The 12,690-nt window shown below is 42.1% G+C and overlaps 1 protein-coding gene across 1 annotated transcript in view; it reads left to right on the top strand.

The window, feature by feature from the left end:
• Positions 1-4,201: 4,201 nt before the first annotated feature.
• The window catches only part of CHRNA5 (cholinergic receptor nicotinic alpha 5 subunit), a 52,431-nt gene continuing 43,942 nt past the window's right edge, over positions 4,202-12,690 (top strand). Inside the window, exon 1 of the mRNA XM_082618879.1 lies at positions 4,202-4,429. Within this exon, the coding sequence (XP_082475005.1) occupies positions 4,303-4,429 (127 nt within the window). The 5' untranslated portion in view covers positions 4,202-4,302. The remainder of the gene's footprint in view (positions 4,430-12,690) is intronic.

Below are 12,690 nucleotides of genomic sequence, written 5' to 3'. Positions count from 1 at the left end.
TTTGAATCTCTGCTCACCATTTTCTCCCTCACTAATGCAGAGATCTTGGGCAAACTACTTAACATTCATTTATTCATCCAACAAACATTTTGAGCATCAACTGTGTGCTCCATATACTGGGCGCCCACCGGTGGATAACAGACACAGATGTTGCCCATCTGGAGCTAATTTTCTATAGGGGGAATCAGGCACACTAAAATTAGGTCATTAAAAATTGTGACAAATGTGGTGAGGGGAGGGGACAGGGCACACTGATACAGAGTAATAGGCAGAGGGAGTGGAAGACCCAGCTTAGGTTGGTTTGTCTCTCAAGAGGTGACCAATAAGCTCAGTCCTGAAGGAGGAGTAGTAATTAGGCAAAGCAGGGGAGGAGGAGGGCTGGGGAGAGAATAGGGCAGGCAGAGCAAGCAGTTCATGTCAAGGCAGGACCATGCTGGCTGGTTCCAGAGACTGAAAGGGGCCAGTGACCCAGGAACACGGTGTGTGTGGGGGGGGGCGGGGGCGGGACATGTGGCAAGGACTTGGGATTTTGGTTTTTGGGGTTTTTTTTGCGGTACGCGGGCCTCTCACTGTTGTGGTCTCTCCCGTTGCGGAGCACAGGCTCTGGACGTGCAGGCTCAGCGGCCATGGCTCACGGGCCCAGCCGCTCCGCGGCATGTGGGATCTTCCCGGACCGGGGCACGAACCCGTGTCCCCTGCATCGGCAGGCGGACTCTCAACCACTGCACCTCCAGGGAAGCACTGTTTCTGTTTTAAGACGATCACTCAGGCTGCCCTCAGAATGTGCTGGAGAGTGCAGGTGGAGTCTAAGCTAGAGATAAGCATGGACTTGACTATAGTAGTAGGAGAGGAGGATTGAGATATGGATTCCAGATAGATTCAAGGTAAACAACACTTAAGGTTGAATTAGACTTGGTGAGTGAAGCAGAGGGAAGAACCAATGATGACCTCCAGGTTTTTCGCTTGAATAATTAGTTGGATGGTGGTACCAGGGATTGAGATGGGGAGACTGAGAGGACAAAACATTTTGGGACATAATTAACTGACATGTCCAAGTGACGATGATGTCACACACACAGAGACACAAAGTTGAGATTAGCACCTGAGTGTGAATCTGGTCATTGCCAGTATGTGGAAGGTATTTAAAGCCAGGGAAATGGATAAGATCACAGAAGTGGGGGGAGTAGGGTGGAGGCAGGGGCAGAGTGCACAGAGAAAGAGATAGGTCCCAGATTTCAGCCTGTGGAATTCCCAACATGCGGAGTCTGGGTGAAAGAAGAGGAACCTGCCAAGAGCAGTGAGAAGGAGAGGTCAAAACAAAACAAGGGTAATAAAAGTACCACACTTCTAATACTGCTGGAGTTTAAATGTGCTAGTATATTAAAAAGTGCTTAGATTATTATATTCTCCCACTACCTAGCAAGGTTAATATGATAATTATTATATTCCACTTTCTATGGCAAGGCACTGACTGGCTAGTGTGTATTATAAAGATGAATAAGACGTAGACTCTAAGCCTAGGACCTCATTATCTAGTAGAGGACATAAGATGTATAGAGAAATGGACCAAAAGATGGAACGTGGTAAGTGCTGTGAGAGAAATAAAAGTGTTCTGGAAGTTCAGAGAAGGGAGAGGCTGTGTCTGGTGGGGGAACCAGGGTAGGCTTCAAGGGGCAAGTGGCATTTGAAATGGGTCTTGAAGAAAGGGTGGGTTTGTATATTCAGGGAAAGGGAGGAGTAGGATGGGCGAAGGCAGGAAAGTGTAACAAAAATTCCATAATCTTCAGAGGAAATGTGGCGTCTGGGATATGGGTGCACTGTAGACTGTATGACAGCCCCTTTGGTCAAATCTCAGAAAGTTGGTAGACAGACGCTACTTTAGGGAACCTTTGTAGGTGGTGGCCACAGCAACAGCACCAGTTTCCATTGTCATTTGATCAGCCAGCGTTTCCTACCAGTGTGAAAACGCCTGTTATCAGAGTCAGGTGCTGCCACCATATCCAGCAACCGAGAGTAATTGGTGTATCATTCTAGAAAAAACCATCCAAGATGCATACATTATATTCTATAATTATTTGCTTGGATTTTAAAGTGACCAACAAATTACACACTTTGCCTTTCACTTAAGAACAGTAACAACAAGTATTATTTTTTTCACAGATTATGTAAATAACTGTTGTTCTCATGGTTGTTTTTTTTTATAATTTTACCCCTTTAATCATTTTTTTGTAAATTATTTATTTATTTGTTTTTTTTTGGCTGCCTTGGGTCTTCGTTGCTGTGCGCGGGCTTTCTCTAGTTGTGGTGAGCAGGGGCTACTCTTCGTTGCGGTGGGCGGGCTTCTTATTGCAGTGACTTCTCCTGTTGCAGAGCACGGACTCTAGGCACGCGGGCTCAGTAGTTGTGGCCCACGCACTTAGTTGCTCCATGGCATGTGGGATCTTCCTGGACCACGGCTCGAACCCGTGTCCCCTGCATTGGCAGGCAGATTCCTAACCACTACACCACCAGGGAAGTCCGTTCTCATGGTTATTGATATAACACTCTGGGGAGACCTAGGAGTCCCAGTTATGCTTGCCATGGCTCAGCTAACAGCCATTTAATTCTATTTTTTCCACTGACAGGTGCTGTGACCTTCAACAGTTATTCAACCACTCAGTTTCAAATCCCCTAGCTGTAGAAGCAGAATAACACTTTACTTTCTCCAAATACCGTTAGGGTGAATTGCATAAGTGTCTACATGCCCCATAAATTCTTCAGAGAAAAATAGAAATAAGGGACAATAAGTACTGTCTTTCCTTCCTATGTAGAAGTGTAATTAGTGACAACTTGGTTATCATTTTCTGTGGCCCCTTTCTTTCCCTAAGTCCAGCTTAAGCAGACTAGTTTCAATGGATATTGTTTCCATTTTCCTGGTGGTACTTAGTCGGGGAAAAAAGTCTTAACTAATTTTCACCTTTGGATTCTTTGCAACCAGGTTTAGTTTTTAAACAGATTCAGAGTCTGGAGCTTGGAGTGATATTTCTGCTTACAAGGAGTCTTAGAGGTGTCAAATCCGTAAAGCTTTCTGTGAAGAATCAGAGAAACGCACTGCCATTGAAGTTCAAAGATGATTTGCCTGAATCTCGTCAGTCAGATGAAGCTTTCTAATCAATTACGAATAGAAGGGATGAAATGTATGATCTAGTGCGATTTGAGTTGGAATTCTAGCAGTCATTATCAATCACCATCGGAGTTGCTAGTGTCTGCGGCAGATGGAGTCACTAACATTTGCTAACGTTAACTGATGGCAGCATGGAGGGCGTTGTCCGCATTTGAGACACCTGCAAATCATTTCTGTGGATGGCTTGAATGAGTGTCAGAGCTGGACCTTCCAAGTCCTCTAGCTTATCCTCCTCCTTTTAAGGGTGAAGAAGCAGGCCCAGAGAGGGAGGGTGACTTGCCCAGTGTCGCCTCGCTGGTCTTCTGTTGGGGATCACTTGGCTCTCATAACAGCGTTTTGAGGCAGGCAAGCTGCGACTGGTATTTACCTCGCAAGGAATAATTTAGTGGGCAGCAGTGTTGAGTGGAGAGAGCTTCAGCCAGGAGCCTAGGAGTAAGTGCCCTTCCACTATGTTTCAGCCTCCCGCCTGTTTCCTTTGCGTCTCTCATCAATAACTTTATTTATGTTTACTGGTTTTCTGTCTGCTGAGAGCAGTCTGTCTGTCTGGTTCCCCTCTTGGTGCTGGGCACGGAGCAGACATTAATTAGTGGTAGTTATCATAGGTGTGCAGCGGCTTGCCCAAGGTTACTCTGTGGTTAGACTAAGGACCCGCCTGTGATGCCATCCTCTGGCCTTGCCCTTCCTGGGACTCTGAGCTCCAACATCTCACCCGCCAGGTGTCGGGCCTGGAGGCGGGGCCAGAGTGGTGAGGAGGGGCCAGGTGTGAAAAAGGTGGAGCTAGAATGGATAGTGTGGGGCCAAAACCCGGGCCTGGGGAACGACGGGGCGGAACGGAGGCGGGGCTATGAGTGGAGGGGCGGGGCCAGAGACGACGAGGCGGGGCTGGGCGGTGAGAGGTGAGAGGGGGCGGGGTTTGGGCGGGGCTAGGCTTCCCGAGCCTCTTCTCGCGCCCAGAGCCTTCCCAAATCCGGCGGGCAGTGGAGGCTTACCCCGGCTCCAGCTGAGGAGCCTGTCAGCCCCTCCGCAGCTGCTGCTAGCCTTTGGCTCCAACCCACACTCCCGGCTCGGTCCCTCGAGTCCGCGTTCCTCACGCGGCCGTCGCGAGACGGCTCCCTGCGTTCCCGCGCGGGTCCCGGGCAATGGCTGCGCGGGGGTCGGAGCGCAGGGTCCTCAGCCTCGGGTCCCGCCCGCTCCGCTTCCTCCTCGTTTTTCAGCTGGTCGCCGGGCGCTGGGGTCCGGAGGGCGCGGGAGGCGGCGTGCCCGGAGGTGAGCCTGGGTGGCGGAGGGCGGTCCGTCTTCGGAGCGGGCGGCGGGGCTCAGGGCCGCCGGGGTGAGCCGGGCGGGGACCGCGGGGAGGCCGGGGCAGCTCCACGCCGGTGTCCGGAGAGCGGCGAGGCTGCGGCCCGCACCGAAAATCTTGTTATACGGAGGGCGGTTATATTTTTCTCCTGGGGTCTTGGGGGTGAGGTTTCAGTTTAAATGCTCAGATGTGTTCATTTAAATGCAGAGAAAAGGCCTCTTTGAAATTTGTTCCATGACCCGCATCACTGGAGACTGCTGGGTGACTTAGTGTGTACTTCGATACAACTTTTTCAATAAAGGATGCCGTCGTTATCCAGCAGGTCTTTCCTTTCTTGGTTTCAGCTGGGCTTCCCGCGTAGTTACTTTATTCACAGGCAACTATGAAGGCTCCTTGGACTTAATACTAGGGATTAGGATTTGATCTTCTACCCCTTGGCCCCGTCCTCCTCCCCAACTCGCCCCTTAGCATTTGAAATCTTCCTTTTTGCCCGAAGATGAAACATGTTAGCTGTAGAAGGCTGGGCAGCGGGCTAACCATTTGCATCCTAAATTCCTCCTTAGCATCTTGGAATAGAGCTTTTCCCCAGCCTTCTCTATTTCAAAATGTTTTGGACAGGAATAGAAACAACAAAAGAAAATGCTTAGTACTTTTTAAAATTCAAAGCTTCAGAAAGTTTGAGTCTGCCCTCTCAACACCTTGAAGAAAAATACTACTACTTATGGAGCACCTATGGTGTGATCTAAACAGAAAAAGTAAGACTCCTTTAAGCAAGAGGTAAAAGCTGAAGTTCACTACACCAATATTTCAATTTTTATGAGTGAGGAAACTTTATTTGGGTATAAGCAGAACCTTTTCTTGTCTTTCCTTCCTTAAGGTTTTTAAACTCTGATTCCTGATTCTAGGAAGTGATAATCTTGAAGGCTAGAATTATTTATTGCAGGGTGTATTGCTTAACGAAGACTGTAGAGAAAACGTGGAGGATGATTTGAACAAATAAATCCTGTGCAGAGAGATTCATAGTTTAACAGAAAGAAAGGAATGTGATTTGGGAGCCAGGCAAACCTGGGTTCAAATTATGACTCTGGTGTATCTTGACTTGGACAAGCTTGTCTCAGCGGTCCTCCTTCTTTGAAAAATGGGGATAATACTGCTTACCTCTGAGTCATTTTCAGGATTAAATAATAGGCGTGAAATGCCAGGCACTCTGCCTGGCACTCTAAAAAACAGTAGTCTCTACTCCTTTTGGTGAAAGTGGAACTTTTTTCATCTGTTTTAATATAAAACATTGTAGCCAAGATTAATTGGTGTAAATAGCTATCTGTTCATGCTTGGTGTACAGTGTTACATCCAAACAATCAGAGCTGATTAATTCCTTTCTGCCCCCACTCTTCTTAGTGAATACCTTTCTTATAATAACCATCTTGTTGGATTACAGTTATATATTTTTTTCTCTTGGTCCCACATGAGCTCCTTAAGAACTGTGATCTTATGTGTATCTTTGTATCTCTAAGACCTAGCTTATTGCAGCAGTCCAATAAATGCTTGTGGGTGAATGAATGGAACAGTAAGATCTCTCTGGATATCAGTTTCCTCATCTGTAAGAGGAGGGATCATGAAAGGCTCCCCTCTCAGACTCTAAAATCCCAAGATTCTGGTGCTCTTAGTAAGTGATCATTTGAAGAACAAAGTGATGTTGAAAGAATGATGGAATTGCACACTTGCTCCTAATTGTTAATATGCTTTTGTGTAAAACTGCTGAAGTACTGTCTGGAATTGGGAGACCTGCCATTAATTTGCTGTGTTTCCTTGGGCATCTTGCTTGACCTTGCTGAACCTTTAGTTCTCCATTTTTAAAATTAGAAGGTGGTTGTAGATGGATTTCAGGTCCTTCCAACTATAATTAATTTTATATTTACATTTTATTGTTTTCATATTCATCTCAGGATCTTAATAACTCTTCCTTATGGTTTTCTGTGAGCCAATCTCTAGGAAAAGAAAATGTCTAGTCTGCCAGCAGCTATACTTATTTGGCTGGTGGAAGGTTACAGAGCTGTGAAAGATACTCAAGAGGAAATTTTGTCTGTATTAAAGTATAGATAATTAACCTAGTATATTAAGATAATACGAGCCTTTTAAACTGACCTGACCATGATTACGAGAGTGATTTATGGAAATTAGATAGTCATTAGTCAGTTATATTTCTTAGCTGTGTAGTTGTGTGACATTTTCAATGGTTGAAACTTTATAATTAGTATATGTAGGGGCTGAGTTCTGTTTCATTCAAAGGAAAATAAAATAATTATTTCATAGAAAATGAGAGCTATGAAAGGTTCTTTTTCTTCTCACCTTTAGTCATTTTCATTAACATCTTAAGAAGCTAATAGAAATACACATATAGCGACTGTCCTCTCTACTTTTGTTATGATTATATCCAAAAGAGTATCTGGATGCCTTATGTAAGGATATAAACTTTTCATGCAGTTTAATTTGAAATTAAAAATTATTTTTGTTTCCTTGCAAATACTAAGTATGCTTTATGAGCTAGACTAAGCACCTGGAAGATAGGGTTTTATTTGTGTATCTCCTGATACGTTTCAGATGAGTTTGTAAATGTAGCCTATGGATGGAACTTCGAAAAAGTTTTCAGTCATTTCTCAGAATAGGGTTTTTTTTAACCTATAATCTACAAATTAGATCTAGTAGGTAATTTTTATAATTAGGATATGAGATTTTAGTACAGTAATTTAAGTACAAAACATTTTTCTTCTAATAGCATTATTTTTCTCCCCTAAGAATTGCAATTAAATTCTTTCAGATGTAATTTTAAGTTTAATATTAAATAAGCATGTCTTAACAATGAGAGTTGGTAAATACTGGAATAGTTTTGGAAAAAAGTTTACAATTTGTTTCTTTAGAAAACTGCTCTCCAGAACAGCATAGGTATTGTTTTACAATGACAATATAAAACTAGTCTGCTCTGTGACTAAAATTTTAATTTAAATGTTCTGTTTCCATTTTGGGAAAGGATGATATTATTTCTCCTGTGTTTAACTCAGTGACCTCATGTTCTTTTCTTCTAAAGAAGAATTATAAAATATAGCCTTTTACCAATAAAGATAGGAATTAAATATGAATATTTGAATTCTGACAAAAAGGACAATATGAACTTCTGATATTATATTTCTTTTTATTTTACGGTCAACAGTGTATATATGGAGTTGGGCAAAACTGCTTTTCCTCTCAGTCAGTGCTTCTCAACCTCTGACGTTTGGGGCTGGATATTTCTTTGTTATGGGAGATTGTCCTTTGCCTTGTAGGTTGTTTGGCAGGAAGCTTGGCCTTTATCCACGAGATGCCAGTAGCAGCCACCAAAAAATACCTCCAGATATTGTCAAATGGGCCTTTGGGGACAAAATTGTCTCCCTCTTCCCCACCCTTGAGAATCACTGCTCTAAGTCTTGTAGACCAGGGCTCCTCAAACTTTAATGTGCACAGGAATCCTCTGGGGATGTTGTTATAATGCAGGCAGTGGTTCAGAGGTGGGGCCTGAGGTTCTGCATTTCTCACAAGGCCCTGAGTGATATGGATGCTGCTGGTCAGAGTACCACACTTTGAGTAGCAAGGTTGTAGACAGTTTCCCATTCATATGAATTGGATGGATTTTTAAGAGGATCCAGTGATAGTAACTATGGATACAGAGAATTTACAATGAACTATAGCCCAAACAGGATAAGGCCAATAGAAACTAAGCACTATCCCACCAGCCTAACAAATAGAGCTGTCTTCCCATTTCCATGTTTCCTTCCAGTCCCCACTATTCATTCATATTTGGACAATCCTAAGGAGGAAATTTGCAAGTCTTTTTTTTTTAATATTTTAAGTTTATTTATTTCATCTTATTTATTTTTGGCTGCATTAGGTCTTCGTTGCTGTGCGTGGGCTTTCTCTAGTTGCTGCCAGCGGGGGCTACTTTCGTTGCGGTGCGCAGGCTTCTCAGTGTGGTGGCTTCTCTTGTTGTGGAGCATGGGCTCTAGGCGCGCGGGCTTCAGTAGTTGTGGCTCACGGGCTTCAGTAGTTGTGGTGCATGGGCTTCGTTGCTCCGCATTACGTGGGATCTTCTTGGACCAGGGCTCGAACCTGTGTCCCCTGCATTGGCAGGCGGATTCTTAACCACTGCGCCACCAGGGAAGCCCTGCAAGAGTCTTAATCAAGGTCACACAGGCTATAGTGAACTGAGGCAACTTCATGTTCCATCGGGTGTTTTAGTTCATGACACTGTAAATATACTAGCTCATAATATGTACTTATTGCCTGTTGAGAGGTGTCAAATTACGATAGTGAACTCTGCATTTATTCAATCTGATGATGCTTAAACTTTTAAAGTGTGCAAGTTGTCTCTTCTTGAAAACTATTGACTGGACCTAAATTTAACACTGCCTAAGGTCATTTTCTTACTGCAAGTGTTCTGAGAGGGCAAGATGTTAAATTAGGTTTACTAAAGCATATCAGTTACAGAGAAACTTTATCTGATAATTCTGTGATAAAAATCAATAGAAAATATAATGAAAATCCTAGAATGAAAAAAAAAAGCCCCTCTGCATTTCATCTGTAACACTTAAAATAATGACTGGTAAGCATACCTATTTGCCACATTGAAAATGTTGGATATAGTATGCATTTCTTCTCATTTACAAAATGGTTGGTTATGTTCACTTTTTTATCTTGCTATTGCTTAAAATAGCCCTCCTAGCACTGCTGCAGAGAGGATCTTTTAAAAAGGTATACAAGACACTTTTTGTTAACTTAAAAAACATACAAGCAGACTTGTAGGGAAAGATTACTCCAGGAATGCCTTAATTATTAATTGAGTATATATAATATATATCACTGTTACAAACCTTTTAGATACGTTATCTTATTTCTTCCTATGGTGACCTGTAAAGGAGAAAGGGAAGGCTATTGGCAGTAACCAGCAAAATTTACAACATGAATACCTTGACTCAGCAGTTCTACTCCTGCGAGTTGGTGTCATAGAAGTCCTTGTACAAGGATGTTAACTACAGCATTTTTCCACTGTAGCATGGTTAGAAATAACCAAAAACTAAAGACTGTATAAATGCTTACCAGTGGTGAAAGCTTACATAAATTATGATACACCCATAACCCAGACTGCTTTGTGGCTTATGAAGAAAGAGTGAGATGGATGGATGTACATTGACCTAGAGAATTGAATGACAGACAGAAGCAAGTCGCAGAAGTTAAAAAGAAAACATTTGTTCTTCCCCTGTGTGTGTGTGTGTGTGTGTATTTTAAGATGTGTACACAACAGACTTAACAGTGGTTAGCTTTGCAGGAAGGGAGATAAGGAGGAGGAGAGGGAGATTTCCTACTCTTAATGTGCTTTTGGTTGGAATCTTGACAATGATCATACATTACTTTTGTCGTTAAAGTATTATTTTTTTTAAGATTTTAAAAAATGTGGACCATTTTAAAAGTCTACTGAATTTGTTACAATATTGCTTCTGTTTTTTATGTTTTGGTTTTTTGGCCACGAGGCAAGTGGGATCTTAGCTCCCTGACCAGGGATTGAACCCGCACCCCCTGCATTGGAAGGCGAAGTCTTAACCACTGGATGGCCAGGGAAGTCCCTAAAGTATTATTCTGAGAACAGAAACAAATCTGGGTTCTAGTTCTACACCTGCTGCTTACTAGCTACTGTTAGACTAGTGACTCTCAACCAGGGGCAGTTTTGTGCATCCCTCCCTCCCCCCCACCAGGGGATATTTGGCAATGTTTGGCCATGGTTTGGGTTGTCACATTGAGGGGGTGTTATATGCAGTGGATGGAAGCTAGGGATGCTGCCAAACATCCTGTAGTGCATGGGACAGCCCCCTGTAACAAAGAACTCTCTAGCCCAAACTGTCAAGAGTGTTGAGTTGAGAAATTCTTTGTTAGACTTCAGGGCTGCAGCCATGTTCACATATGCAGGGGGTGCCCTTCACATTGTGGGGTGTTCTCGGCATAGCCATACAGTTTATAATTATGATATGATGAAAGTAAATAAATACGCAAACTTGTCCCCAGGAAGGCAGGCACCAGAGTTTTCTGCTTTACCTCTAGCACCTAACAGAGGCTGGCATGGGAAGCAGGCACTCAACAATTGTTGAATGAATGAATGAGCTAAACTAGGTATTACATGTTAGGCTCTAATATACTCAGGTTGTAGCAGATGCTAAAGATTTAAGAAGAATTTATGGAAGAAACTTAAAATTATAGCAGGTGTTGTCTGTTAATTTATCTTTATCTAAATATTGGCAAAGGGCTACTATTATTCATATTTAGTTGCAGAACACCTTGGCTGACTTTTTTCAATACTTTTTGATAAGAACATCATGATTCTTCATGGAAGAATGCCAATAGAGGACACTATTGTGTCTTATCTTCCTAGAATTGGTTTTTAAAATCCTTATCTATTTAGCTACCCACCGAATTTAGTGGAACAAACTTTAAAAAGAGTTTTCAACTACCTTAGACACTACCTGACATAGTGAGATAATGTACTTTTTCATTTTTTCCGCATAACAGGCAGCAAAGCAGAAGTTATCCTTTTTATTAATGTTTTATAGTGGAAAAACTCAAACATACACAAAAATCCTCAAGTATAACAAACTCAAGAGTTCTTGCCATTTAACAGTTTTCAACATTATGCCAACAGATATCCTTATTTCTGTAAATTAGAAAATGGGGGGACTTCCCTGGTGGCGCAGTGGTTAAGACTTTGCGCTCCCAATACAAGGGGCCCAGGTTCGATCCCTGGTCAGGGAACTAGATCCCAAATGCATGCCAGAACTAAGAGTTTGCATGCCACATCTAAGGAGCCCACTGGACGCAACTAAGGAGCCCGCAAGCCGCAACTAAGACCCAGTGCAACCAAATAAGTAAATATTAAAGAAAAAGAAAAGAAAATGGGGAAATTGGGAAATATGGGAAAATGGGGAATTTAACACCTATTTAGTGGTGCCGAGTGTTCAAATTATGGTTTTCAGCTTTGCGGTTTTGTGCCGTTTCTTAATCACCATACTAAAATTAAAGATCAAGGTTACATTTCTTTGAAAATGTATGTGGTTTCAGTAAGTGACTTAAAAGTGAAATTTCTTCTATAGGTCATTCTTTTAATTCCTTGAACTTGAGACAATACCAGAGTAATGATACTTGGAGTTACAAATGGATTTGTAAAACCCAAATTTAAATTTCTCAGAGAGTTAATGGCAGTATATATATTTGCACTTTTTACATATTCAATTTAGTTTTTCTCTTGTATTTTTAACTACTCAGAAGAATTGCCCATTAATTATTTTTGTTGTTGTTCTTGTCCTGTTTTCAGTGTGCTTCACAGCTTGGTTCTCTTTGTTTTTCTGAGATATGTGATTTATGTGCTATTAGTAGGTTGGTATTCTAATTATTATTATTAGCTGTAAAGGATATAGACTTGAGGAGAGCTATTCACTGAACTGTCATTGCACTGTGTTGAGAGTGCCCGATGCCACAGACATGTTCTTCCTTCTTTTTTTTTTTTTGCAAAGTCCTGTTGTCTAGAATAATCTGTAGGTAGATGATCTTTCTTGGGCTATCGTGGAAGTTTTAGGTAGAAATCAGTAGCTCTGCAGGCAGTGATTGCTTTGTGGTAATATTTTTGTGTGTTTGCCTTTAGAGGTCTTTCAGTTATCATTACTTTAGCAATCATTTATGGACTAATAAGAATGACCCTGTGGTGGCATTTATAGGAACAATTTTATTTAATCCTCACAATAACCTTATTAGGTAGGTATTGTTTTAGACCAGTTTTACCGATGAAAAAACTAATACGCCAAGAAGTTAGGTAACTTGCCTTCAGGTCAGACAGTAAGTATTAGAGGCTAGATAGAACCGCACCTGTGGACTTAAAATCCTGAGTCCTTAGCCAGTATGTTATATTAACTCTCTTCATATTCAAATCTGAGTAAGACAAGGTCTCTCTAACTTCAAGAAGCTGTCTAGTGACTCGTAATCCTTAACAGCAAAATTGTGTATCTCTTGTGACAGTTGCTTTCACAACCAGTGGTAAATTCTGAATTATTAGAGATAAATGGGAATCATCAGATGGTACTGACTCCTTTACCCATTCATATATTCGTTCAACAAATGGAGCATCTACTATGTGCCAGTATGTTGTTAGGTGATGGGG

The sequence above is a fragment of the Mesoplodon mirus genome (genome assembly GCF_964341445.2).
Source record: "Mesoplodon mirus genome assembly, chromosome: 4".
NCBI classification, from domain to species: domain Eukaryota; kingdom Metazoa; phylum Chordata; class Mammalia; order Artiodactyla; family Ziphiidae; genus Mesoplodon; species Mesoplodon mirus.
The sequence above is the reverse complement of the archived record's forward strand: the minus strand, read 5'-3'. Positions and strand labels throughout refer to the sequence as shown.